Source organism: Daphnia pulicaria, chromosome 2 (assembly GCF_021234035.1).
Source record: "Daphnia pulicaria isolate SC F1-1A chromosome 2, SC_F0-13Bv2, whole genome shotgun sequence".
Classification (NCBI taxonomy): Eukaryota; Metazoa; Arthropoda; class Branchiopoda; order Diplostraca; family Daphniidae; genus Daphnia; species Daphnia pulicaria.
In genome coordinates, this window is record NC_060914.1 from 11,336,094 (window position 1) to 11,360,703 (window position 24,610).

Sequence of the window (24,610 nt, forward strand, 5' to 3'; positions counted from 1 at the left end):
GCAAGTGGCTAGCAACTAGCAAGCGACGATCCTGCTATTTTGTCCTTAGACTGAACGTTTACTGTGGCATTTTTTTACCATTTGACGTCGTTCTGCCACAATGTCGGGTATTTTTAATAATATTTAAAAATGGAGGTCTTATGCCTCTATGGAGTTCTACTGACGGCTGTCGCATACACAGAAGTTTTTAAAAATTATTTGAAATATTTTTCCACCGACAATAAAACCCCACCGACAATAGAACCCCAATTTATTTTAAAAATACCCGACAATAGAACTCCAATAATTTGAGCTTTGAGTGTGCAACCAACTTAGGATTAAAAACTCAATACTAGATGTCGCCAGTGTCGCCTTTGTTGTTCTTACATCGTGAAACAAGGCGAAATGGGCGAAACAATTTGTTGCTAATTTATACTTATATTCCTGTGATTTCAAATACCAAATTGAACTTCGAAAATTATGTAGGTTTATCTTGACCTAGTTTCCTTATTTTTATACTGTAACAACTTGTTTCTTTGAAATTCTAGATGCATACTGGCAGTCATTCCAACAAATTGACTTAGCGCTCAGTCACTTTCCATCCAATAGTCCCATCATGCTGTCAAAAGCCTAACACTCATGTGTGAAGCTCACATATCGTGGAATACAAATGTGTGGAGACAAGGTATATCCCCCTTACTACTACCACACCAACCACACCACGTCAAAGTCAAATGCCAAATTCAGCACCATTCACCCATATGATCAAGGTAAGCATCAATATAACCTATCACCACGCTACTGCAATACTTCATGACAATTTCTTTAGCATCAGGAAATGTACTTCAACCTAAGGAGTAAGGCTATTGCTGTGATTTCCATTTTTGCGGTTTTTTATCATGAAAACTTCAGTGTGCTTCTTAGTATAGGTAAAGATTGAAATGCTTTATTAACTGTTATATTTTCAATTCATTAATGCAATACATTTTTTTTACAGAGCACCTAATAGATCCTTAAGCCAATGCTGACCTTTGTCCATGAAGGAAGAGGGACATCCAGCAACGTTCTGCTCCATCCATATCTTCCCGACGTACGCTCATCTAGCTTCACTGCTTTTGCTGCTACAACTTGTCTTACTTCACCGACGAGTTGGAACACTTCAGTGGTCGCTACCCTTTGCTGTTACACTCCTGCAGTTACTCACCACGGGATTATGCCCAGGTACCCGACAATTGACTTACTTTTGTAGATTATCTACTAATAATCTAGTTGCGTTAAACTCTGTGTCTATGTAATAATTCCAAAATCAGGCCCTTCTTGCGCGTAAGCAAAGTTTCACTTTGACGTTTCTTTTTTCTAACGCTAGATGGCTTTTTGAAAATTTGTTGCTGTCAAAACAGTCAGTTTCAGTTACTTTGCACATCTCTTTAAACATTTATTGGCAGTTATTTTGTTGAAATATTTAGTGATAACTGACGATTACTATTCCAGCAACAAAGCTCACTTGTTAGATTTTCGATATTTGATTTTTTTTTCTACTTCCGGTTTACTCATTACAGTCAGTAGTTTAGTAAATATTGATCTGACGCACAAAAGAACCACATATTCATGATCCTCGTAAAATTTGGGATAAAGTTCATGTTCTGTTTTTTACGTTTTCGTACTTCCGGATTTGAGAATTTTCCTGAACTATAGTTCAGGAAAATTCTCGATTTTGGCCAAATTTTGGATTTCGTTTAAATCACACCCAATCGACCCCAAATTTCATGGAGATCACGAATATGTGGTTGAATTTGACGACAGCTCAATGGTTGAGGCGCTGTGGTTACCTCCGGTATACTTCCGGAATTTTTTTTTAAGACTTGCAAGTGAGCTTTGTTTTGTGTTCAGTTCTCAACATTGCAAGCTTGATTTTACGTTTAAAAAACTGCATATTTACATCTTTGAGCTAAAAAACCCGATTATTGTTTCTAACTGTATTATGTAACTTTTATTGGCATGTCACTAAATAAGAATTTTTTCTCTATATTCAGGTAATGCACGTCGAGAAGATGGACACCATAACGTCGCCGGTATCTCCAAAATGTCAGCGCGGATCATCATTTGTTGTTGGTAATATTGTTGTGTTGGTTAACCCGCTGTCTGCCACGCCTTTGTATTCCCCTGCACGGGCCGCGCTGTTCGGTCTCGTGGTTTACAAGCCGCGGGGTCGGAGAGTCGCCAAGCCCAAAATTTGCCGCAAGGCAAGCCTGTTATAAGGCAATGCACCATTCCCCCTTGTCAGCCCGGACTTGTCAGCAATGGCAAGTCCCACCTTGGCCATAGATCCTTCAGACGTGGCGCGTAAAGTAGTAGAGAGCAACCTACGAGTTGTATGGCGTGGCAGCCAACGGGTTAACTTGAGTGTATGTATGTATGTATATGTGTATGTCATTGTAAAATGTGGTGGAATTGTGGGAGGAGGTGGGACATTAAAGCAATTCCTTTTAATGTGTTGGTTCATTGTGTTTTAATAAATATAAACAAAATAATGTTAGAGTTTCAGTTTTACACATATACTCCAGTATATACTAGAGCACAGAGTCAACTCCGACATGTGAAATAGGCAAGATAGAAAAGAAATGAAAACGTCGCAACGTCAGAAGGCTTTTAGGTGGCAAGAGAGGTCGTACATAATGATTACCCAGATAAAAATTTATTTTCTCAAAGATCAACAATTCCCAGTGACAAGTAATTTAGAAGATAAGACCGACAAATCTGAACATAATTATTACAATTGAATTTCTGTTCGGTAGTAGCTAAGAGAAGAGTAATACTGAAGTTCCTCGTAGTAGTAGACTGGGGCAGCATTGGTTGTTGTGTAATATTCGACCTCGGTGGTGCAGTATCTAGCTGTAGCGTAGGTTTTGGTGTAGTCAGCTATCGCATCAGTGTAGTTTTTCGGGTCAACTTAGTACGAAGGAGCAGCCGTTGGGTAGTAATACTTCGCCTCCTCAGTTATGATGGTGGAGCTCGGTGCAGAGTAGTACTTGGACACTTCGGTGTAGTATTCGCTAGCTTTAGTGGAGTAATAAGCCGGAGCCTCGGTGTAGTAGCTGGGAACAGAGTAGTACTTGGGAGCCTCGGTGTAGTAGGACGGGGCAGCTTACGTAGTCGTGTAATTCTCCGGTACCTTGGTGGTGCAGCTCGGGGCAGCGCAAGTTGTGGTGTAATACTCTGAAGCCTTGATGGTGTACTGATTGGTCGTTGCGTAGGTTGTTGTAGTAAGGCGGCGGCTTTACGGTTTGACACCCGCCATACTAAGGAGACATCGGTAAACGAGTCGTCGATCTAGCCATCAACGATTAAACACCCAACAGCAACACGCCATAGTTAACTATACAATTAACGAATGTAAATATTAATATTAAGTTACTGGCATATGAACAAATAGAAAAAAAAAGATTGATACAAAACTGGATGAAAACAAAAACAGAATATTTACCATGATCGCGAACTGGTTATACGATGAGATGAACAAGGCAGCTAGTGACAAATAGTGCGCTGCAGTTGTTGCCGTGTTGGAGATGTTCACTCGACTGATTCCTATCACCTTTTCTCTTTCATTTCATACGACTTCATGTTTCTAGACATCTCCTTTTACGCAGAGTAATACTTCGTGGCGTCGGTGTAGTGGCTCGGGGCAGCATAGGTTGCAGTGTAGAACTTACGCGCTTCGTTGTTGTAATAAGTTGGAACCTCGGTGCAGTAGGCAAGGGCAGCATACGTAGCCGTGTAGCACTCCGGTGACTTGGTGGTGTAGTACTTGGAAAACTCGGTGTAGTCGGCAGGATCTTTGGTGATGTAGCTCGTAAGCATCATAAGCTGCGGCGTGAAATTCTGGAGCCTTGGTTGTGAAGTAACCGGTTGTTGCGTAGTAATGAGGCAGCGTTGCGGTTTGGTATCCAGTGTATCCACCATACCCAGGAGACATCAGTAAAAGTCAGTCGACCCAGCCTTCAACCGTACAAAACCCAACAACAGCACGACACTATAAATAACAAGACACTAAATAAATTGAAACATTTAAATTCAGTAATAACTAGCATGTTAATTGCGAACTGGTAATACCATGAAGAAAGCAGTTGGGGACCAATAATGTGCTACAGTTGTTGCCGTGTCGGAGATGCTCACTCGACTGATCTCGATAGAATTTTCTCTCTCTTTTTATACGATTTTTTTCTCACCCTCACCACTTAAGCCTTGTGGCTATTCTACCTGCCTGATAATGATTCAACACGTGTCGTTCTCACCCATCCTCTACACTACTACATTGCACGGTTCTCACCCAACCTCTACACCACTCCACAGTTCAGTTCTAACTTCTCACCCAACCTCTATACCAATGCACGGTTCTAACCCAACCTCTACACGAAATATTCGAATTCGAAAGAACCAAATTGCTATGAAATTTTCAAATTTTGGGTCGATTTCATGTGTTTTAAACGAAAACCAAAATGTTTCGACATTTTCTACTGAGGCACAAAATCGACCCCAAATTTCACGAGAATCCCGATTATGTGGTTCTTTTTAACGTCCAATGAATATTTACAGAACTATTAGCAAATTTAAAAATCAGAAGTAGAGAAAAATCTAACAAGTGAGCTTTATCGCTTGAACAGTTTCTGTCAGATAATACAACAAAAAAAAATCAGTAACTGACAATAGATTTGTTCAAAGATGAGCAAAGGACCAGAAATTGATGTTTCTGGCAGCTGATAAATTTACCTGAGCCTATTGTAAGCCATTTACTATAAGAAAAAATAAATGTTTACAACTAAGTTGCAAACAAAACTCCACTCTAGGTGGAGCTCATCAGGTAATTTAGCTCATCGACACTCAAGTGAAATAAAATAACAAACAATATTGAACAGAGAACTGACAAATTTTGATACTCACAAAGTTCCTCTCTGTGTATGGTCATCACCACCAATAGGATAGTAATCTCTTGAGGAAGTAGACATCCAAGCCAAGTTGAGACATGTCTCACTGGTAATCATGCTTCTTCTTGAAAGGAAACAAAGCAAATCAAACACTGTAATTATGTGACAGAAAAACATGTTTTCAGGATCAGTCACACTTTCTTAATTTCACAAATTCCAGAAAATGTCTATCAAAAAAGTCTTTAATGTTAGATCACAATCAGCGCAATCAGCAATCATTGACTACTCGTAGGCTAAGGACTAATAAGGAGAGAAGTGAGCAACGGCAGCCATTATTGTTATTATGGCTCAGAGGCACCTGGTAGCAGATTTGAGACCTTCTTTCGGTTAACTGATTATTCGTAATGTTACCTGACAGTGACAATTTAGAAAAAAATGAGTAGGATTGTCCATTAAAAATCAAAGAACATCCTAGTCTTCAACAAATTTCAGTAAATTTAACCAAATCGTCATCGAAAGACAATATGCTTTCTATTCGTTTCGTTGACAATATTTTTTGGGGTTTTTTCAGCTATCTTAAGCAAGATTTGTATTGAAGGTCGAAATAGTTTATGAATAATTTTTTGACAAGAAGCTGCAAAATGATACTTTAACACACTTTATGATTATCTGAAATTCCAGTGATCCACTAAGTTCACCAGCAATGGCTGCTAGTCCTGACAAAAATCCAGAAAACAATGTAGAAAGGAACATCAACAATTTATCATTTCAGGAGACCACAAACCACAACAGGTATGTGGTTTAAGTCAAGCCAAGTAATTTAGTGGTTAATACCATGTGTTTGTAGTTAACACTCATTTAACTTTATTAACTATAGGCTAATAGGCTTTAACTATAACATCAAACTACCTTAATATCTGTAGTTTGAAGATGCTTTGGGAACTAATGCGGACGCTGGAAGCAGTCGATTCTTTGGCAAAATACCAAACAAATTGATGTAAACGGAGTTTTTTCGTCTGCATGTTTGTACTATATTCACTTTTTTATGGAAACACTGAAGCGATCCAGGTGTAAACATATAACTTAACTTTTCCACCATGACTGTGACTACATTTAACTATTACAAAGACTTACATTTACAAATCTAAAGAGATGGGGCAGAAAATCAGTTGAGCTGACTATCTGATTCTGATAAATACATCTAATGAGCACTTCCTTAATTTATCTGTACATATTTTTGTTCATATAATTTAAAAGAAAACAATCCACTCAATATTTTAGCACGGAGAACAAAGAGGGACTTGGTAAGAAGAAAGAAAGGACACATTCGCTCATTAAAAAAATGTAGCCTACTTTAACTGACTTCAAAAATAATTTAAACTGAAGTGGAAATCCCTCTCGATATTAACTGAAGTAGCCTACAAGTAAAGTTCTGCCAAAGCCCGGTGCCCGGATACTGACAGACGATCTATGAGCTCGTTGAGGCGACACTAGGTCGACTTAATACTCGCCATTCTGTTGCAATTTTCAAAAATCATCAATTCCGCATTCATTCGCGAAATAATTGTATTTTAAGTTATATTAAATTTTATTGGTCTAACTAAAAAGAAACGTACTGATTGATATACGGATGCGTCAGTCAGAAGGGAAATTCGGGAAACAATTTTGAATTGTTCTTGTTGACTCGACGACCAGATCAGCTTTCGATTAGTACAACTTTTTCAGCTGTTCGTACGTAATAAAGAAAATCACGTTCCACGGGCCCATACGCAACCAAGTTGGAATAAAACCACGATAGAGAGCCATGATACCTTCGTGTCGGACGGTCTAAATATAACAATAACAAACGATTTCATATACCGTCATTTTAAAAAACAAGTCACTCAGGTTACCTGTACAAAACAATCTAAAGTTCCACGATAGAGTCGAGATTTGTGAAGAGAAAAATCACTGCTCATGCCGAACCCGAATCGTACTCCAGATTTAAGGCGTCGTTGATTCATCAGCCGAACCTGTTTATCAAAAGATGTTAACGTATTATATTAAAAAACCGTCTCATCAGTTGTCATCATGCTTACACGAACGACGTCAATTGGAGTTGAGGCGACTGCACCACCCAAACTTGATATAAAGCTTGACCTAATAAATTCAGATGTTATAAGAATATGAGATAACTACAAAGTATTTTAGCGCGCAAATTTGCAGAAACTTACACAAAGTGATTTGAGACTGTATCGCCCATTACATTACCCTGTATTAACCGATGCTTACAGATATCGTAAATGGGCAATTCCACAGCCGTTATCACGGCTGCTCTCTGTGCGGTTGGACCAACTCCCTTTAAATAAATTAAAATATTTTAGGAATCGTGAATTTCAGAACAAATAATTACAAAATGACGTATTGCATACCCGCCACAAACCAGATATTCCTTCTTGTCTGTATACATCTCCAAAGCACTCAAACATTGACTTTTGCTGCAGGGAGGTTGAGCATGCTTGCATCCTTACTTTCAATACATCTGTTGGATTGGCTATGGCACTTGAAACCACACCAGCAATAACACCACAAAATATGTTTGTCATCATGTCTTCAACTTCAGGATGATCAATCCACTTTTTGAGGGTATAGTAAATCCCAAACTTGATAGTTCCATATGTGGATTGTCTTAAAAGTGCTGGCCAAATGCTGAAAAAGAAAAATTAGAAATATAGCTGAAATGAAACAGAACAAATGAACTCTTGACATACCCTGAATACAAAGCCCTGACACCTTCTTCCCTGGTGATTCTTGACAATGCGTGAAACATGCCATTGTAGCGAACAACTGTAAATCTTCCATCCAACTTCTGGCCTTGAATCTGAAGCCTTGTTTTGGTAGTATCAATTGGGAATGTACCTGAAAATAGTAGAATACAATTATATTTATGTAAACACAAGAAAAATGTGAATCAATTATACCAAATTCAGCTGTACAAGATGAGAAACCTCCATAGATAAATGGTCTCCAGTCATGACTATCACCCATGTGAATTTTTTTAAGGCTGTAGCTACAACAAACTATAGGAACACTGGTGCAATTCAAAACTTGTGATACAGGAAAACGGTTGAGCTGAATATCATAAACACTAATCAAGACTTGACTGGTTTCATAATTTATCCGTGCATATTTTTTTTCACATGTGATCGAAAACTGGAAACAACCCACTTAAACTTTAGCCAGGGGAACAAAGAAAGAACTTTGTGGATAGAAAGAAAACACACATTCGCTCATAAAAAACGTATACTTTTAATGACTGGCAAATGAAATACTATGATGTATTCAAACTAACGTGTTGTGGTTCGAATGGGGATCGGAACACTGCAACAATGCTGCTATTTTGTATCTACTGCACGAGGAAATCTACTTCACACTACATGTACATGCGCGTGTGAATCCAATTACTCTTGAGAGAGCCAATGCCTAGGGAATTTATAAATAGGTTCAGTGATTCGACGGCATCCCTATCGTTTAAACACAGGCTGAAAGACAAGAGCCTCTTGTAATTTCATTAATAGTACCGACAATTTTGAGACTGCCCTTTCGGACTCGGTCATTGCCAATGACATTGGATCACGTGATCTAATCATGTCGTGTCGTCTGAATCAAAATGCCAACGCTGTCATATTTTGGCTAAATTCCAAATGGTCGCTTTTCCTCTTTTTCTTTTTCCATTTTTGATTTTTCTTACCGTTTCCCGTTTCTTTCTTGGTTTTTTTTCTTGCATATTTATAAACATGAAACGACCGGTTCCGTTTGGCATCATATCAATTTTCAAACAACTGTGCTAAAGATAAATAAATAAAAATAAAATAAAATAAAATCTTAAATATTAGATGTCAAAACATTTCAGAAGGAATGTTAAAATTTATTAACACACATACACACACACACACAAGACTAAATGAGTTGATTGAATAGTTTAATTGGCTTCTAATGCCCCCTTTCCAGTGCCAGAACGTGAAAGCACAATAGGATTGAAAATATGTCCCCTATGATTAAAAGTGTAGAAGGATGGCCGATTATTCAGATTTTTCCAAGTCCTGTAATAGAAAAACATATAATCATAACAATTTTCAAAGATTGGCTATAATTGGCATACTTTTTCTGTAGGTCAATATTGGATCGGATCTCCTTAAATTCACCAGCTATCATAGTTACTCCAAAAACAGTGAGTAATAAGCTAAATATCGTTTGAAGAACAATCTGTGAAACAATACAATTAACTATAAAAATCTTCAGCAATGCAAGCTTTTATATGTAACTTACATCTGCGGGGAGTGACGTAAACTCTTGCTCAGTTAGCCGGAGGTATGATCGATCTGTCAAAGGAATAATATATTTTTCTGCGGTTCCCTCCAATGCTATCTATATACAAACTTACGTTGAGCTGCCGAATAAGCAGCGTGGAAAAGCAATACCATTCCCAAAATAAGGATATATTTATTCATTGAGCTTGACATTTCTCGGTCGATTTAGGGGATTCAATCAAATTACCAATTATCACCATTATACGAATCGTCTGCTACTCTCGTTTCTCGAACCCTTGAACAGCGCAGTGCGCAGAGCTGCACGACTCTCTTGCAGCTCTAGAGAACTTCAAAAATCTGAAAATAACAAATTTGCAAAGTAAAATAGATTAAAGTAACAGTTTTTTATTTCAATTAAATATAATTTCACATTTTAAAATATTTTCAAACATTTTATTAAAAATATGTAAATAAGTGATACCTACAACTCTGTTGCAAAAAATAGCCTACAGGGTAATACCGTTTCAGGAGCAAACTAAAAAAAAAAACGAGTTATGAAGATGACTTTGTGAGCGATACACACGTTATAAGGTCGACAAATCGTTGCCACACAAGTGTCTCCAAGCAAGCACATTTTTGATAAGTAGTCTTTTTTTCATCTTTTAGAAATGGAGGTGCTACAAGACGCAAATTACGAGTCGATGTCTCTTGGTAAAATGTCCATCGTTTAATCCACGTGTACTTGTTTTTGTTACTAACCTTGGGTATCCATTTCTTATAGATGATGTCATCAGGGATATGAGAGCTAAGAAAACCCTGGTAAGCATAAATTCATGAAACCATTGAAGCAGTGGAGTGTTAACTTTCAATGACCATTCTAGGATGAAGGACATGTTGAAGATAACTCACCCTTCCTGAGACGGCAGACCAATTTTCAATTTAACAGAAGACCATTAAGAACAGCAATCCAACCAAAGAATTACAACAGGAGTAATTATTTAAACCATATGGCCAAAAAGCGGCTTGTTCAGGCACGCAAAACCCTGGATCTCAGACAAAGACTCATTACTATCAGAGCCAATAAAGCAGGGCTGGATTTAAGATGGAAAATTGTTGCAAACATGATTTTCAAATTAAGACAGCAAGCTAAATTATCTCAGTCTGGGCCAAGATTTCATCAATTTCCTCAATTGGAAAACTCATGTGGCCCCAGAGCTAGTCCATTTGGTAAATGAATAACAAATTTGCAAGTCTTCAGTTGTTTACTTTTCTAATGATGTTGCTTCTTCTTTTAGGACAGTGTAATGGGATGGTTTCTCAACCTAAAGTGAGCAGATCAACACTGTCTCAAATTGAAAAACTTGTTGGCAAACTTCCCCCTTGGATGAAGCCTAATACTGCTGCAGTGATTCAAAGAGGACCTACATTACCTCACAGCTACCATAAAGCTTCACCATCTGGTGTTTTCCCAATGTCCCCGGTTCCCAGGGTTTTCTCTCCACCAAAGTTTAGCCATGAACTATCTATGCAGCCAAACTGTTTTGCAGTTCCTCACGCGCCCTCATGCTATCAAGCATCACACAATATGCCAAATCACTATCAATGTGATATTCCACGAGGAATGCCCCCGCTTGCCTGCGAGATTCCTCCCCCTGCTAACGGAATGCCTCCGCTGGCTTACGAGCCCTCACCAAGAACCAGGATACCCGCCCCAGGAATAATTGCTCGCCTTGGTAATACGATTTAGTATGATAATTAGAATTTGTTATAATCATTAATTGTGCATGATTGCAGGCGTAATCAAAGCTACTCCGCAATCGGAAGAAGAGGATATCCAAATCAGTGTGGTAGACAGTGGTGAAGACATTCCACGCACGAAGAAAACTCTCAACGAACGTTTCACGCAGTGAAAGGTATACGAGTGCTGATTTGCTAAATTTTCTCATTTCAATCTTTGACGAGGGTGTCCTATTTCTTTTCATATTGAATACTACCCAGAATTTCTCGCATTCATTTCTACGTTTTTTCCTCAAGTATTCGATTTGCGTAGACATTTTTGTTGGACCATTATCACATTTCTTACTTTTCCTTGCAATATTGCCCCCCACTATGTGAAAGAATTGAATCAAGAAAACTTATATGTTGGGGCTGTTTAAATGTAAGAAATTACCTTGTATCCCGAATAAACTGGATTGTTTTTTAAATGTAATTTCTATATATTTAAGAATTACGATTCTAGTATTTATACGTCTGGGAATATCGAAGATTTAAATGGGCCAAAGCTGAAATTGGCGAATGATTTTTGGATCCATTTAAAGGAGAGACCATTACATCATTATCCGGATGTACGAAAAAGGCTAACGATTGCCGCGGTTGTCGACGACGAATCTCTTCTTCGGGAACTCGTACGCGATGGATCTAAGAATAATTTAATTAAATTATTTTTTTACTAAAGTTGTATTAGTTAATTACCGTTGCAGGATAACGATTAGCCGTCCAAAATTGCATCAGGTCTCCTACGTTTACCAAAACGGTCCCGGGGATTGGCGTAGCGGCTATCCATTCACCTCCAGACAATACCTGGGATAGAAAATTAGATTTTGCATTTAAAAGGTAATTTGAGGAGATCGAATTACTTCCAATCCACCAATATCGTCTTGAAAGAGTAAAGTAAAGGTCCCATAATCTGAGTGTTGGCCGCACCTTTCCACACCAGCTTTTATTGCACCGTCAGCTAGGGATGGATAGAAAAGTGTGCGGAACGTGGTGGCATTCTTGTCACTACCTTGACACATCATAGTATGACATCGAGTAAAATATTCTTCGTCCAAACCTTAAACATTCGATTAAAACAAGTTATTATCATTCCAAGTTATAACAACATTTGTGGAGATACCTAAAGCCACAGCGAGGCATCGGAGCAAGCGATGAGATAATTTGCACAATTTCGGCACCAGTTCACTGACAGTCTTTCGGAATTCCGGTTGATGTTTGTCCGGAAAGAAACTGTCGAGTGAAGTGATATCGTAGGCTTCCCGGACTTCATGCAAGTTTTTGCTTTCTAATCTGCAAATTTTGAAATGAGAATATTAGTTTCAGTCTAGATATAAACGAACGAAAGCAACATTTAAAGATAGAACACCCACACAAAAAAGCTCTACGGACCACCAAATGCGTTTGCGCGACATACAAAACATCAGCGATGAAAACAAATTGTTTCACTTGTCTCACATCTCAGGGCCGGACCCAAGGTAACCGTTGGCTCTCTGATTCATATCCAAGTATTTATTGCAGAGCATGTGTTCACATTTTACGGACTTTGGTGCTTGGAAAAAACGGCCCGCAACTTGAAAATATTGTTCTATCTAATCATGCATGAAATAGAGTACCATAATTGCTCAATTGTCTTATCAGTAATCTAAAATTTCCTTTAATTTTAGAAAAGTACTCCACCCAAACGGAGCCGGCCATAAAATTGAAAAACAATCAAACTAATTGTAAGAAGTAAAAGGAGAATATCAATTTTGAAATGTTTACATTTCCTGGTCAACTCCAGAGTAACCATCATATTGCGTTGAATTACGACGGTAAATGTCCTTGCAGCTATCTGGCAGTTCAAAAAATGTTTGCGATGCTCTCAATACAGCATCTACCTAAAGAAGATTAAGGAATAACAGTTCCACACCTAGGACACAATCAAAGTCCCTATTGGTACAGATATTAGTCATTACATCGTTACATCACTACATCTGCGACTACGTCTACCGGCTCAGTTTGGGTTAGATTTTTTATTGAATGTTATTAGTTGGCAGTAATTCCAGTTAGTGATGGGAATAAAACATCTAGACTTACAGAGGGATTGTCGATTCCGTGATTTTTTAAGTAAACGAATCCAATATTAACAAAAGCTTCATCCAGCTCTTTCGATACACGGTCAATCGTTGATTGCTTAGGTTCCTCGGCAATACCAAGTCCTGATACATGTAAAAGTAAGTTAAATTACATCTTACACAACATCCAACAGAATTAGTTAAATTGCAAAGCACTAGCATTTTACCCATGTCGGCCAGGTCGATTATTGGAATACTTCGCTTCATTCTGTACAGCAGTGTAGCAATCACTGGTCGTCGAAGTCTTCTGAACTATTTTAAAACCCAGCTCTCTTTCAAGGCAGGAAACTACTGGCGTCTGGAAGATTATATTCCTCTGAAAATAACTACAAACTTAAAGGACAGAAAAAACCAAGAAATCGTCGGCCTAGGGCGATCTTTCCCAAAAAGTTTTCCCTTTTTCGTTAGATTAAAATCTCGTACAAAAATGGTCACAAGAGGGTGAAAAGCTCAAGGCTGTTTGGCTAGCTCTTCTTCTATCACTGTTTAGATATTTCACCCAGGAACCACAGGTAAGCAACAGAGAAAAAAAAGGCATTGATAAATGCTGGTCACGTCGCCCTTTCTCTCCTATCACTTTATCTTAGTTAAAAAAACGTTGGACTGATACGATATCCTCTTTTTATGCTATCTTGCAATGGACTGCATTGAGAAAATGGGCGTCCTTCTCGTAAAAGAGTGGAAAAAGGCAATCCCAAGAGATGTGACCAAGCGATAGAAATTTCCGCCCCAAATTTTCCGGATGACGCCATCTGGAAGGTGGGAAATTAAACGTATTAAATTACAGAAAAGGGATAAAATCATTGCTGATTAACAAAACACATTTACATATTAGCTGATTCATCAATGGAAACAAGTCGATGAAAGTACGAGATGGGTTTTCTGGCGGATTCAACGAGAATAATGGTACTCTGCAAAACCTCAAATCTACCTCAACACTGTTCATTAAGCATTAACCAATCATTAGCAATAAATGATTTCCTTAAAAGCTAATTTGCTACATTAATTACAATGACATGATCTTGTTTTCTGGTGTATTAAGACAATTTTTACAATAAACTAACACCTTGGTGATTTTCAAGCTAAAATCACCTGATTAGTGGTGGTCATCAGTGTGTTCATAACCGCCTGGCAGAGCATTGACATGGGGGTTGTGGAACAACGATTTCTGTCCTTCTCCCCAAGGAAATCTCTGTAAAGAAATATAACTCAATTAGAATTGTAATAACAAACAAAGTTAAGCTAAACTTGCCTTGTTGCGGATCCTCATGTACTCATAGGCAACAAAAGGAGGAGCACTATGGGCTTCAGCATCGTCCAAACCCAAGTACACATTCAACATGCACAGAGCAACACCGGGGAGAGCTACCAAGAAAGTGAGGTTTCTCCACATCTTCCAGCCATCTAATACATGAAAAAAAACAAATTAGTTTTCCACAAAATCTTAGTTTCCTGACAGTGTAACAGAAAATTATAACCAACAAATCCACATTTTTACTTTAATCATAACAAAAACACAGTATATCTTTAACGCTTAGAACGAAAGTATTTGCGATAGCAAAACCATTTTAACCACAGAAAACTGGTGTACGTGACCACAACACGAAACAAATTTCTGATGTTTAACTTGGTATGTTTGTATATAAAATATCATCTGAACTAATTTACCATGATGTCCAGAAACAGCAGCTTGGCCATTAGCCACTCGGGTAGTAGCAATTCCACGAGAAATAACTTTTCCCAAAACGGTAGCCATCTTGCTCTGTGAATTCAGTACGTCTGTTGCAGAATGAAACCCTATTCCCTACCCCTCAATAGCGGCTTCTAAACAATCGAAGTCAATTCACAATCTGATGAAAACTATTTGCGCAATTTGTTAATGGTTTTTCAAATGTTACTTTAATCATCCAAAATTATGAATAAATTCACGAATATTTATTCATACATGACTGCAATCAAAATATTAAAATTTTGTTTTCTATTTTTCTGATCTGTGTGGTACTACACGGTGGCGCGGTCTTTTTAAACAATTAAGAACTTAGGGATAGCCTATACTAATCTTGTGATACAAATAATTGTCAATAGGCTGCGTAATATGTGTAATGATGTGTATTTTTAAACTTTAAAAAAGGGACCTTTTTGGGAATCAAGAATTAATTGATATAGAACATCTCAACACTTGAAATTGTAATGCTAATTCAATTGAGCCGCTGATTTACCAAACCGTCTAACAATAAATTTTTAAAACCGAGATGAATACTTGAGGTATTCTTGAATTAAATGTTTATGATGCTGGAAGCTGCACCTCTGGGGAACAGTTAAGAAATTTAAAATTATTTGTAAGTTGCCGAAATACGAGATTTCAAGTAGGCTAATGCTTCAACAGGGCTATGTTTGTTCGATCCATCAAGAGGAGATATCATCACGCCGTTGTCAGCGTGCACGAAAAATGCGATCGATTGACGAGGAGAACGACGGCGAATCTCTTCTTCCGGTACTAGAACACGGTGAACCTATGAAAAATAACAATTGATGTATTCTTCAACTGCACATGTTCTTGAAACAATTTAAAGGTGTAAGTTGTACAGTAGCGACGTAACGATCAGACGTCCAGAACTGCATGAGATCTCCCAAATTAATCAGAATTGTTCCCCGAATAGGAGTGGCAGGTATCCATTCACCTCTGGAAAGAACCTTATCAACAAATTTTTATTAGTAAAACTCACATTTTCAGAATGGACACATTATTCAATACTTCTAATCCGCCCATATCATCCTGGAGAAGAAGAGTGATGGCCCCATAATCAGAATGCGCTCCACATCTCACAACACCTGGTTGAATGTCTCTGTCCGCCAATGTCGGATAATAAAGTGAGCGGAAAATCGTCCTATTCTTGTCTGCTCCGTGAAACATGTACTGATGGCGGCTACTAAAGAAATCTTCTTCTAATCCTAAATTCAGTTCTTATTCTTTTTTTACTTTGAAATGGGAAAATTTGAATTGTTCGTTTTACCCAGGGCATGAGCCATGCATTTTAACAATCGTATGGTCAATTCTCTTAACTCCGGAGCCAATTCTTTGATAGTTTTGCGGAATTCAGGGGCGTGTTCATCCGGATAAACTCCATCGGGCGAAGCGATATCGTACGATTCTCGTATTTCATGAAGGCTGCTGACATCCAAACTAAAAACAAGCGCGATAAATCTTAATAAAAGAAATATAGTTAAGTTTAAAAAAAAATCAACTTGATTTACATTTCTTGATCTTTGCCCGTATATCCGTCCGATTCGTTATCGGGTTGTCCGCATCTGTATCCATCCTTAATAGTATCCGGTAGTTGGAAGAACGATCGGGATGCACGAAATACATTGTCAACCTATTTTTCCAAATTTTTAGACTTCAATTAAATTGGTGTAAAGTTCACATTGAAATTATTTACCTTTTGCTGTTCGATGCCGTGATTCTTCAAGTAAACAAACCCAACTGTAGAGAAAGCTGAGTGGAGTTCTTTGGCTACACGGTCGACTGTGCTTTCCCACGGCTTTCCCAAATAATGGAGCCCTACGTCAGTCCGCTAATTAAAGTTAAATTTCCCCAAAAAATTACTCTATTTACCATTGAATACCTAATTCATCCAGATCAACGATGGGTATTTCGTTAAACATTTTGATTCTGTACGTTGGAATATGTGTCACAGTTACACTATATTTGAGAACTTAAAAATATCAAATCTTTCGAAGAGACAAACTGCGCACTTATTTGGTTGAACGTTGTCAGACAACTTCAGCGACCGTCCTTCGCATACTTAAGTCCCATTCGAACTTGAAAATGTTTGGGACAGCGTTCTTCTCTAAGATATGATCAGTATCGCCTTTTTCTTCTCAAATGAATTAGCCTAGAGCAATGTTCTTCTGCGCTTATCAAGTCATCAGTCCTTACGGGTTTGACCCTCTCCCCCATTCAGTCGTATAGAGGAGCTTTCCATGTTCGTTTTAAGAAGTTGACAGAATAATGGCCATTTCAAGTTAACCGCTTAAATGTTTCATTCAAATTCAAATTTTATTTCGATCCCCGAGAATCGATCAAATTTTATTCATCAAATGCGTTAGGAAAGAAATATTAAAAGGCGGTAGAAATGCCATTTGAATTTGATTTCAGGTATCATTTATAACTGGAGGCTATGAGTCGAGACTTGACATACGTGAGGGCATCCACTGGTTCATGCTTACCGGATCCATCCAGCGGAGCAATCATCACATCGTTATCTGGATGGACAAAGAAAGCAATTGATTGACGGGGAGTTCGACGACGGATCTCTTCCTCTGGAACAACCACTCGATGAACCTTGTTAAAAATTTGAAAATGAACGTAAATGATGACGTAATAATTGTATGGCCTAACCAATATTTACCGTAGCGACATAACGATCAGATGTCCAAAATTGCATCATATCCCCCAAGTTGATCATGATCGTCCCTGGAATAGGTTTAGCAGGGAACCATTTCTCTTGGGAAAAAATCTGCCAATTTTAAACAAAACAAAAACTTATTCAATTCAGCAATTAAAAGAAGCTTTTTTAAAATGTGTTACTTCCAATCCCCCCATGTCATCTTGTAGAAGTAGAGTAATCGTTCCGTAATCAGAATGTAAACCACATCTAACTACTCCGGCCAGGGTTTCGGTGTCGGCCAATGATGGATAAAAAAGAGTACGGAAGATGGTTCGGTTTTTCTCGGCGGCTTTAAACATGAAGTTGTGTCGTTCCCCGAAAAATTCCTTATCGAGTCCTGTGCACACAATGATGAAAATGATAATATAATCAGATGAAATATTGTTTGAATTATCCACTTACCTAATGCCAGCGCCATGCATTTGAGCAAGCGGAATGTTAGTTCGCACATAGGAGGAGCTAAATCGTTAATTGCCTGCCGGAATTCCGGTGCGTGTTCGTCGGGATAGAGTCCGTCGGGTGAGGCAACATCGTACGATTCTCGAATTTCATGTCGAGCACTCGTATCCAAACTATTTAAAATTTAAATGATGCGATAATATACTGCCTTGAAAATTCAATGAATAACTGACATTTCTCCATCCCTTCCGGTGTAACCGTCGCAGTTCTCAACGCCACATCGATAATTTTCTTTAATGGATTCCGGCAGGTGGAAGAACGATTTAGAACGTTCGAATAAGTTATCTACCTGTAAATAAAGAAACAAACAGTTATCGCACTTTTAAAAAGAGGGTTTTTTAATAAATGTGAGCCTACCAATTGCTGATTGACGCCGTGATTTTTCAGGTAAACAAATCCAACAGTAGAGAAAGCGGAGTCGAGTTCCCTGGAAACACGATCCATTGTGATTTGATCTACATCCTCTACATCGGCAGTTTGTAATCCTGTGGAGTGATAAAACAATCAGTTTCAAGTAAAAACAAGTGTCAGTCAAACAGTTACACACCCAACTTATCCAAATCGATGATAGGAATCACGACGTCCGTGTTTTGCTCCATGGTGCTGAAAATCAACTGCGGTTTTCTTGTTCGTCTTTTCTAGCTATAAAGTTAAATCAGCCAGACTCTCCTCCCAAGCCTGTGGAATCTTGCGTACAGCTGATGGTCAGTCCAGTCACGTGACTCTCTTATCAACGAGTTTCATCTGTTGCCCAAGGATAAATAATTTCCTTTTTGCTCTTTTAGCACAGTTGACCTCACAGTGAGATGGATATGGTGTGTCACAAGGACGTTTTCTTCAAAACCCCTTGGTGGTGTAGTATAGATACAGATAGCGCACACCCAGAATAATAATTTCCAAGCCATGTTCTTTTTTCAGGAAAGACAAGGAGATAAAACCATTTACTGAATACGATTTCTCTAAGTGACATCAAAAGTTACTTTGGAACGCGTAACTAAAACACTACCTCCTCGGCAAGACCCCTGAGAAACATCACGTAGATCATTTTGTCACCAAAAGAAAAAAGGCTATTTTATGTTTAACGATCTCTGTAGTTCTCTACATGAAAAAATTTTTTTAGTTTCTTAAAATAAGATACTCGGACATTCTTTAAAAAAAAATATGTTTAAGACTTTTTTGCTCTAGAAAAATAAAGTTTTATAAAAAGTGAAAATAAGATATATTCTTTGAGTATGTTTAGCACAGCTAGAATAGAAAACCAAACCTAGTTATCCGGACAAACCTAGAAGGCGATTGATTGGCGAGTTGGTTTTTGACGTGTCTCTTCTAACAAAAAGACCCTGTTTAAATTTTAAGTATTTCTCTCAAAAGCTTGGATATTTAATTACTGTTACACTTTAACGATCCGGTCCATAATAGCATCAGATACAAAGATGTACTTGGATTGCCTAACTGATCGTCGGAATCTGTATGACTGTATCTATTTGCTTTACGAAAGTATCTAACATTGAAAACACTAAATGATTGTGATAATCTTAAAGAATAACTGATCCCCCAAAATACTTCTACTTACTTTAATCTGCCAACAATGTCTTGTCAATATGCAGGGAGCAGGGAGCTGAGTGCTTTTGTCCCGTATTAATGCGAATGATGAGTATCTTGCAAAGCCTGGCTGGATATCCGGGTTGGAATAGATTTAGATCCGAGTTAGTTTAACGTGAAACACGATGAGACAGTGACCATTAAATGACGACTGGAGATATTATTCTTTTTCAAATCTTACTGCATAAATAATCAGCAATTAATCTCTGACTCTGAGTCTCTGACACCTCATTTACCATATATGTAACATATTAGATATTATACACTACCTGGAGTCAGAGCCACAAATTCGAAGTATGGTAATAACGTTTTAACCGGTTTTAACATTTTTTGAATGATTCCAGTCTTAACGTAGATTGCTTTCGAGAAGTCGTAATTATCCAGACGTAACCAAAAGTCTTGTCGTGGTTTATTCCTGATTCGTTTGATGGTAGGAAAATATGTGTTGTGGGATGCTTTCCAAACATTGCCAGTAATCTAATAAACCTTTCAGAGAAGAATAAAGTTATTATCAAATTGAATTAGTGATAGGTTTAAATATATATTTTTTTATACTTTAGTTTGGTTTTCTCATTATTTGATTATCGAGATGGTGATTGATAGTTGAACAGGTCCCTTTTAACAATCACATATGGGAGACAACACTATAATATTGTTTTCTCTCATAGAAATACATGTCCTGCAATAGAAACTCACTTATTAACCTCAAAACTGTAAGATTTTATTTAAAAATATACAACGATTGCACTGTAACTAATTGAACCTGAAGTTGAAATTGTAACTGAAGAATTGGTGATAACTGATAACTACCATATTTCTCAATGTAATAATAACTTAACAAAAAGTTTAAAATAATGTATTTCAACACATGCAAGCACATATTTTGTGGCGAACAGACAATGGATAGTAAACACATTAGGATATGTCTGACTGAAACATCTTCTCAGCCTCAAGATATGGTTTTCAGCATTATTTAACTCAATATTAAAACATCAATTATACCGTCTATTTAAAAAAACTTACCTTTTAAGACAATAAAAAAAACTTAACTTTGAGCCTAAGTGAAGTGAAACTTATTAACTTTCTGGAAGACATCATTGTTCGACTATTATTCACCACAGAGGCACAGACAGTCACACCAGACACGTGAAAAAAACACCAAAAACGTAAACAAACAAAAACCTCAGCCGACGAAAGTAGCCTCTAGCCCTCTACCGACAATGATTGAAACTTCTGTGATGATCATAGCCTACGTAAGTAACGGCCACTCAACGTACGTTCGCCCTGCAAAAGTTGGGGAAGTTTCCACCCACCCACCCAACCTAGCCAGAAGGCATGCTGTCCTTCTGACACAGCATTGCCAGTTTTTAAAGGGGATAGCCAAGGAAAGATTCGAATTCAAAGGTTAGCAATTTTTACAGTTTTTTTTCATTTTTTAAACAAAATCTGAATTTTTTTTTTCTAAGTCCTTGCCAAAGAAAAGTCCTTGGTTAAAATGAAAAAAAAACTCGCATTTTTTACAGAATCTAGGCATTCCATCATTTCATTTTTAAAATATAGGAAAAACAAGGAAAAATGATTAAAAATGGATAAAGACCTGCACAGGTTTGAACCTAATACCTCTCTAATGGGAATCCACCACTATACCCATTAGGCTACTAATTGCTTACTCAGCCTGTAAAAATTGCTAACGTATGAATTCGAATCTTTCCTTGGCTATCCCCTTTCAAAACTGGCAATGCTGTGTCAGAAGGACAGCATGCCTTCTGGCTAGGTTGGGTGGGTGGGTGGAAACTTCCCCAACTTTTGCAGGGCGAACGTACGTTGAGTGGCCGTTACTTACGTGGGCTATGGTGATGATACACCTTGTATTTCTTTCACTCATTTCATTATTTTTGAGCTTTATCCTTTATGGCCTGTCTACTATCAGGTTTTAGATAATCAAAAACTACAATTAATTCAATCGCGGCCTTTTACATAATGGAAGATTTTCCGTTACTTCGGCTAGCAGCTCCACGGATTTCTGCAACTCTTCAATATTATGAGTATTATCAGGGCAGCTAGTAAATTTTGCTACTCCGTGATTCGCCACCACTTCGTTCCAGTTTTCTTGGATGTATTGTATACATTTCTTTCTCAGATCTGCAATTGAGTATTTGTCTGCAGTTTTCAAGCACATAAATGCATTGGTAGGCTTCAGCTGCAGAAGAAATCCTTTTTGGAGTACGTTCTAAATAAATAAATATTCTATATTAATAAATAATAAATTTTACATACATTCTAAAAAATTAATAAAATTGAGTAAAATTGAAAACTTTTAAAATCGTGTTATATCTCATGCCTACCTGTAACGCGTGAAGTTTAAATTTGTGAGTTATTTTAAGCCAATCTTCTGCATGCTTGTCTAACTGCAGATCGGGAAGGACTTTACATAAGATGTAGCGCAGTACACCTGCAAATGCATCTGCATTGATATCCTCTATGTGGATGGTATTCCTTCCATCAGGTGACTCCGAAAAAATCAATTGTTCGAAGACATCGCTTGCTTCGCAAAGTATCAACTTGCTTGTATTGAAAATTTGGCCACCAGTTGAGATTTTTAAATCGTTGAATTTAGGATTATTAAATAACTTTTCAAAAGAATTCGGTTTCAAAGGGAAGGGGTTTTTTGGAGAAGGTAGAGTTTCCATATTCTGAAAATGGTAAGCCCAATTCAGCTCACATCCAATAGTTAATACATTATCCGGGATGTATAAAAATGGATGGCTCAAAAGTTTTTCCTTCATAATGAAAAGAACGCCCATCCCATTTCCGTGTTTCGATGTTGAATCAAGAGTCTTGAGCTCCGGTCCGGAACTGTACGAGATACTGTAGTAAAGAAAAAACATAACCGTTAATCTGGCTGACCACGAGACAACATACCGAATACATCCATTAAATATTATCACTACAATTGGCTTTAGAAGCATACACTCTTTTTTACCGAATATTAATAAAAGAGAATCGTACGTTGTCTAAAAATTTCGACTGATATCAGATACTGAACCACCAACTTACTTGTCGTCGTAAACGTAAAGGAAAAATCTTGCAGTTGTTTTAATGTTTTTCTCTTCTAAAGTTACGGGGTCACGGCCAATATACGACAACAGAAACACTTCAATGTTGCTATTTGGATCTTCTTTTATACGCAATTTTATGGCCCAGAAAAAGCCACTAAACAAACTGGCCCTGGGGAAAAACGATTATTCTCACGTTGACAGGAAATCTGTGGAAAAATGACGACATGAATCCATTTCCTGAAACTACTGCCGCTCCTGATGCTAATTCTGCTACTGCACTTTCCGCCATTTAGCTCATGGCTACCCTGCCAGCAATTTTACGTTGCCAGGACGAACTGCGTGTGTTCTTTCCGGACGATGGGATATCCCATCGGTCCGTCCTGAGTCCATACGCGCCTACGCGGGACATCCAAATGTCGCGCCCAAGGATGTCCCACCGTGGACAATCAATGGACGTCACTAAAGGACATAGCAGGGAAAGAAAATTTTGGGGAATGAAGAAAAGAAATTCGCGCTTGTGAGTTGGGTCACCCTTCCAACTACTTCTTTCACCGATGCTGCTGCACTTTTATTTCTTTGTCACATCTTCATCTAATGTGGTATATTTCCTTATCATATTTACACAATGAATAGAATAATAACCTAGTTCTTATATTTGTACTTAGTAATAAAGTTTTAGATTGAATTATTGCAACAATATTTTAAGGAGAGAATATTAAATATGGAATAAAGCGAAGATTTTATTTCAATATAATATTTACAAAAATTAATGTATTTTTTATAATTACAAAGAAATCATAACGTAGATTTACAGATAATTAAGTTAAAATAATGTATCATTACACCGCTCATCTCCAATATGATATTTATAGACTTTATCATGTATGGATTATATACGGTGGGAAATGGGAAGGTAGATGGATGTCAACAGAACATTCAATATTTACTGTCCTAAACACGTCCAACTTTTCCGTCCTTAGGACGTAAAAATTGGACGTCTATTTGACGACCAAAAAAATAATCCTTTGGATTTCCCTAGTAGTTCCCAAAGGGACGAGACGTCCCTTGGATGAAGGGACTAACATAGGATATCCTATGGATATCTTGTGCTAGCAGGGTAACTGATAATGATGCGACAGTCTAGCTATGAGATATTACGCGAGACTGGCATGTCTACTACTTTTTGGTTAGAATAACATCTATAGCAGAAGAAAACCTCGAAAATACTCACACCTTAGATTTTACTGGCTTTTATCAAAAAGTTTTTCGCAAACGGCATTATATAAATGATTAAGAAGAAAATTATTTTCTCCCAACAATTTTAATGTTGGTGGACGTGGACGACAACTTTTTTTAATTTTCTTAGCAATAGGCACAGAAACTTCCAAACCAAACACGCAAAAAGCAGAAAAATTCGTAGCCTAAACACAATTCACGAAAAACAAGTTACAAGATCACCAACTTACTTGCCGTCGGTAGCTGTCGTCACTACGTACATTGTAAAGTTGACAGCTATTTTCAGATTTCTTTTCTGAAAAGTTCTGGAATAATCACAATACGACTGCAGGAGCAAACCGACGTCGCTCTTTGGATCCTCTTTCAAATACAATCTAAAAGACCAGAATATCCCGTTTAAATAGAAATCGGGTGAACTGAGAGATAATTCGGGCTTCAGAAAAGGCATTTCCAAGTTAAGATTGGTGAATTTATGCGAAAAAGACGCTGTTGTGAATTTATTATTTGACTGGCCTGCTCCTACTACCACTGACCCCTTCTCTTCTTTCATGACTTGATTCATGATCGAGCTGAGTATTACTAATGAAATATTAGGCGAAACTAACCTTTTTCACTCCAAGTTCCAACGAATGCGTATTTTGAAATACAGCAAAAGAAAACGTCCGTAAACGTTGACGAACTTAGACCCCAGGCGAACAACAATTATACTATATCATTTTGAGA

General features: G+C 37.7%; 8 protein-coding genes and 3 long non-coding RNA genes across 20 annotated transcripts; 3 read left to right on the plus strand and 8 right to left on the minus strand.

The window, feature by feature from the left end:
• Positions 1–739: 739 nt before the first annotated feature.
• LOC124326826 lies at positions 740–2,208 on the plus strand. Its single transcript, XR_006915873.1, has 3 exons — positions 740–908; positions 977–1,200; positions 2,013–2,208. It is a non-coding gene; the product is annotated as an uncharacterized LOC124326826 (long non-coding RNA).
• Positions 2,209–2,658: 450 nt separating this feature from the next.
• Positions 2,659–5,198, minus strand: LOC124326716. Of its 5 annotated transcripts, none has more exons than XR_006915726.1 (4): positions 4,918–5,198; positions 4,090–4,643; positions 3,464–4,026; positions 2,659–3,355 (listed from the first exon to the last, which is right to left on the minus strand). It is a non-coding gene; the product is annotated as an uncharacterized LOC124326716 (long non-coding RNA). The 5 variants fall into 5 exon arrangements; XR_006915727.1 differs by having other exon boundaries at positions 4,747–5,198; XR_006915728.1 differs by lacking the exon at positions 4,090–4,643 and having other exon boundaries at positions 3,464–4,009; positions 4,918–5,190.
• A 29-nt stretch (positions 5,199–5,227) lies between these two features.
• On the plus strand, positions 5,228–6,121 carry LOC124326709. The gene is made up of 2 exons (XR_006915717.1): positions 5,228–5,693; positions 5,779–6,121. It is a non-coding gene; the product is annotated as an uncharacterized LOC124326709 (long non-coding RNA).
• LOC124326387 (mitochondrial uncoupling protein Bmcp-like) lies at positions 6,026–8,518 on the minus strand. Of its 2 annotated transcripts, XR_006915552.1 has the most exons (8): positions 7,862–8,518; positions 7,652–7,799; positions 7,313–7,589; positions 7,115–7,239; positions 6,980–7,040; positions 6,794–6,913; positions 6,518–6,728; positions 6,026–6,416 (listed from the first exon to the last, which is right to left on the minus strand). XR_006915552.1 is itself a non-coding variant. In XM_046785176.1 (7 exons), the coding sequence occupies exons 1-7, from the start codon at positions 7,926–7,928 to the stop codon at positions 6,609–6,611; spliced, it is 918 nt and encodes a 305-aa protein (XP_046641132.1). In that variant the 5' UTR covers positions 7,929–8,518; the 3' UTR covers positions 6,450–6,608. The 2 variants fall into 2 exon arrangements, 1 of the variants encoding a protein (XP_046641132.1); XM_046785176.1 differs by lacking the exon at positions 6,026–6,416 and having other exon boundaries at positions 6,450–6,728.
• Positions 8,519–8,772: 254 nt separating this feature from the next.
• On the minus strand, positions 8,773–9,486 carry LOC124326651 (ER membrane protein complex subunit 5-like). Its single transcript, XM_046785574.1, has 4 exons — positions 9,325–9,486; positions 9,210–9,262; positions 9,043–9,146; positions 8,773–8,983 (listed from the first exon to the last, which is right to left on the minus strand). Exons 1-4 carry the CDS (start codon positions 9,401–9,403, stop codon positions 8,863–8,865), a joined length of 357 nt encoding a protein of 118 aa, XP_046641530.1. The 5' UTR covers positions 9,404–9,486; the 3' UTR covers positions 8,773–8,862.
• A 225-nt stretch (positions 9,487–9,711) lies between these two features.
• On the plus strand, positions 9,712–11,394 carry LOC124326357. 2 transcript variants are annotated; one of them, XM_046785123.1, is made up of 6 exons: positions 9,712–9,901; positions 9,972–10,009; positions 10,072–10,417; positions 10,486–10,923; positions 10,985–11,103; positions 11,189–11,394. In XM_046785123.1, exons 1-5 carry the CDS (start codon positions 9,859–9,861, stop codon positions 11,098–11,100), a joined length of 981 nt encoding a protein of 326 aa, XP_046641079.1. In that variant the 5' UTR covers positions 9,712–9,858; the 3' UTR covers positions 11,101–11,103; positions 11,189–11,394. The 2 variants fall into 2 exon arrangements, with proteins under 2 accessions (XP_046641079.1, XP_046641077.1); XM_046785121.1 differs by having other exon boundaries at positions 9,713–9,901; positions 10,985–11,394.
• LOC124326373 (UPF0676 protein C1494.01-like) lies at positions 11,225–13,968 on the minus strand. Of its 2 annotated transcripts, none has more exons than XM_046785145.1 (7): positions 13,248–13,968; positions 13,043–13,164; positions 12,422–12,555; positions 12,087–12,256; positions 11,827–12,023; positions 11,663–11,770; positions 11,225–11,608 (listed from the first exon to the last, which is right to left on the minus strand). In XM_046785145.1, exons 1-7 carry the CDS (start codon positions 13,285–13,287, stop codon positions 11,426–11,428), a joined length of 954 nt encoding a protein of 317 aa, XP_046641101.1. In that variant the 5' UTR covers positions 13,288–13,968; the 3' UTR covers positions 11,225–11,425. The 2 variants fall into 2 exon arrangements, with proteins under 2 accessions (XP_046641101.1, XP_046641102.1); XM_046785146.1 differs by lacking the exon at positions 12,422–12,555 and adding an exon at positions 12,728–12,843.
• Positions 13,969–14,100: 132 nt separating this feature from the next.
• LOC124326654 (cytochrome c oxidase subunit 6A1, mitochondrial-like) lies at positions 14,101–14,910 on the minus strand. Its single transcript, XM_046785577.1, has 3 exons — positions 14,749–14,910; positions 14,333–14,484; positions 14,101–14,272 (listed from the first exon to the last, which is right to left on the minus strand). Exons 1-3 carry the CDS (start codon positions 14,834–14,836, stop codon positions 14,177–14,179), a joined length of 336 nt encoding a protein of 111 aa, XP_046641533.1. The 5' UTR covers positions 14,837–14,910; the 3' UTR covers positions 14,101–14,176.
• A 264-nt stretch (positions 14,911–15,174) lies between these two features.
• Positions 15,175–17,064, minus strand: LOC124326375 (UPF0676 protein C1494.01-like). 2 transcript variants are annotated; one of them, XM_046785150.1, is made up of 7 exons: positions 16,707–17,064; positions 16,521–16,642; positions 16,336–16,457; positions 16,095–16,264; positions 15,836–16,026; positions 15,667–15,774; positions 15,175–15,593 (listed from the first exon to the last, which is right to left on the minus strand). In XM_046785150.1, exons 1-7 carry the CDS (start codon positions 16,744–16,746, stop codon positions 15,414–15,416), a joined length of 933 nt encoding a protein of 310 aa, XP_046641106.1. In that variant the 5' UTR covers positions 16,747–17,064; the 3' UTR covers positions 15,175–15,413. The 2 variants fall into 2 exon arrangements, with proteins under 2 accessions (XP_046641106.1, XP_046641104.1); XM_046785148.1 differs by having other exon boundaries at positions 15,836–16,032; positions 16,707–17,043.
• Positions 17,065–17,126: 62 nt separating this feature from the next.
• LOC124326372 (UPF0676 protein C1494.01-like) lies at positions 17,127–20,743 on the minus strand. Of its 2 annotated transcripts, XM_046785144.1 has the most exons (11): positions 20,616–20,743; positions 20,148–20,271; positions 19,862–20,078; positions 19,564–19,772; positions 18,538–18,734; positions 18,348–18,475; positions 18,164–18,279; positions 17,934–18,103; positions 17,672–17,868; positions 17,493–17,600; positions 17,127–17,425 (listed from the first exon to the last, which is right to left on the minus strand). In XM_046785144.1, exons 5-11 carry the CDS (start codon positions 18,587–18,589, stop codon positions 17,243–17,245), a joined length of 954 nt encoding a protein of 317 aa, XP_046641100.1. In that variant the 5' UTR covers positions 18,590–18,734; positions 19,564–19,772; positions 19,862–20,078; positions 20,148–20,271; positions 20,616–20,743; the 3' UTR covers positions 17,127–17,242. The 2 variants fall into 2 exon arrangements, with proteins under 2 accessions (XP_046641100.1, XP_046641099.1); XM_046785143.1 differs by lacking the exons at positions 19,564–19,772; positions 19,862–20,078; positions 20,148–20,271; positions 20,616–20,743 and having other exon boundaries at positions 18,538–19,085.
• Positions 20,744–21,412: 669 nt separating this feature from the next.
• On the minus strand, positions 21,413–24,497 carry LOC124326282. Its single transcript, XM_046785014.1, has 3 exons — positions 24,118–24,497; positions 21,938–22,460; positions 21,413–21,822 (listed from the first exon to the last, which is right to left on the minus strand). Exons 1-3 carry the CDS (start codon positions 24,447–24,449, stop codon positions 21,547–21,549), a joined length of 1,131 nt encoding a protein of 376 aa, XP_046640970.1. The 5' UTR covers positions 24,450–24,497; the 3' UTR covers positions 21,413–21,546.
• Positions 24,498–24,610: the final 113 nt, after the last annotated feature.

Bases quoted from the DNA above. Each gene is read 5' to 3' on its own strand.
- LOC124326387 (XM_046785176.1), bottom strand. From the start codon at position 7,928: ATGGGTGATAGTCATGACTGGAGACCATTTATCTATGGAGGTTTCTCA. The intron at 7,800-7,861 runs GTATAATTGATT...TACTATTTTCAG, and splicing joins ATCTTGTACAGCTGAATTTG to GTACATTCCCAATTGATACT. The intron at 6,729-6,793 runs GTAACCTGAGTG...TGTTATATTTAG, and splicing joins CTTTAGATTGTTTTGTACAG to ACCGTCCGACACGAAGGTAT.
- LOC124326651 (XM_046785574.1), bottom strand. From the start codon at position 9,403: ATGTCAAGCTCAATGAATAAATATATCCTTATTTTGGGAATGGTATTG. The intron at 9,263-9,324 runs GTAAGTTTGTAT...TTCCTTTGACAG, and splicing joins TGCTTATTCGGCAGCTCAAC to ATCGATCATACCTCCGGCTA. The intron at 9,147-9,209 runs GTAAGTTACATA...ATTGTTTCACAG, and splicing joins TTACGTCACTCCCCGCAGAT to ATTGTTCTTCAAACGATATT.
- LOC124326357 (XM_046785123.1), top strand. From the start codon at position 9,859: ATGGAGGTGCTACAAGACGCAAATTACGAGTCGATGTCTCTTG. The intron at 10,010-10,071 runs GTAAGCATAAAT...TGACCATTCTAG, and splicing joins TGAGAGCTAAGAAAACCCTG to GATGAAGGACATGTTGAAGA. The intron at 10,418-10,485 runs GTAAATGAATAA...TTCTTCTTTTAG, and splicing joins CCCCAGAGCTAGTCCATTTG to GACAGTGTAATGGGATGGTT.
- LOC124326373 (XM_046785145.1), bottom strand. From the start codon at position 13,287: ATGAAGCGAAGTATTCCAATAATCGACCTGGCCGACATGG. The intron at 12,257-12,421 runs GTGAGACAAGTG...CAAAATTTGCAG, and splicing joins CTTGGGTCCGGCCCTGAGAT to ATTAGAAAGCAAAAACTTGC. The intron at 12,024-12,086 runs GTATCTCCACAA...CGAATGTTTAAG, and splicing joins ATGCCTCGCTGTGGCTTTAG to GTTTGGACGAAGAATATTTT.
- LOC124326654 (XM_046785577.1), bottom strand. From the start codon at position 14,836: ATGGCTACCGTTTTGGGAAAAGTTATTTCTCGTGGAATTGCTACTACC. The intron at 14,485-14,748 runs GTAAATTAGTTC...TTCATGTATTAG, and splicing joins TGCTGTTTCTGGACATCATG to ATGGCTGGAAGATGTGGAGA. The intron at 14,273-14,332 runs GCAAGTTTAGCT...ATTTCTTTACAG, and splicing joins ACATGAGGATCCGCAACAAG to AGATTTCCTTGGGGAGAAGG.
- LOC124326375 (XM_046785148.1), bottom strand. From the start codon at position 16,746: ATGTTTAACGAAATACCCATCGTTGATCTGGATGAATTAG. The intron at 16,643-16,706 runs GTATTCAATGGT...GGACTGACGTAG, and splicing joins CGTTGATCTGGATGAATTAG to GGCTCCATTATTTGGGAAAG. The intron at 16,458-16,520 runs GTAAATAATTTC...TTGGAAAAATAG, and splicing joins ACGGCATCGAACAGCAAAAG to GTTGACAATGTATTTCGTGC.
- LOC124326372 (XM_046785144.1), bottom strand. From the start codon at position 18,589: ATGGAGCAAAACACGGACGTCGTGATTCCTATCATCGATTTGGATAAG. The intron at 18,104-18,163 runs GTCAGTTATTCA...AATTTTAAATAG, and splicing joins ACCGGAAGGGATGGAGAAAT to TTTGGATACGAGTGCTCGAC. The intron at 17,426-17,492 runs GTAAATATTGGT...ATTTTTAACAAG, and splicing joins CTGATCGTTATGTCGCTACG to GTTCATCGAGTGGTTGTTCC.
- LOC124326282 (XM_046785014.1), bottom strand. From the start codon at position 24,449: ATGAATCAAGTCATGAAAGAAGAGAAGGGGTCAGTGGTAGTAGGAGCA. The intron at 22,461-24,117 runs GTAAGTTGGTGA...TCTTTACTACAG, and splicing joins ACGACAGCTACCGACGGCAA to TATCTCGTACAGTTCCGGAC. The intron at 21,823-21,937 runs GTAGGCATGAGA...TTATTTATTTAG, and splicing joins TTAAACTTCACGCGTTACAG to AACGTACTCCAAAAAGGATT.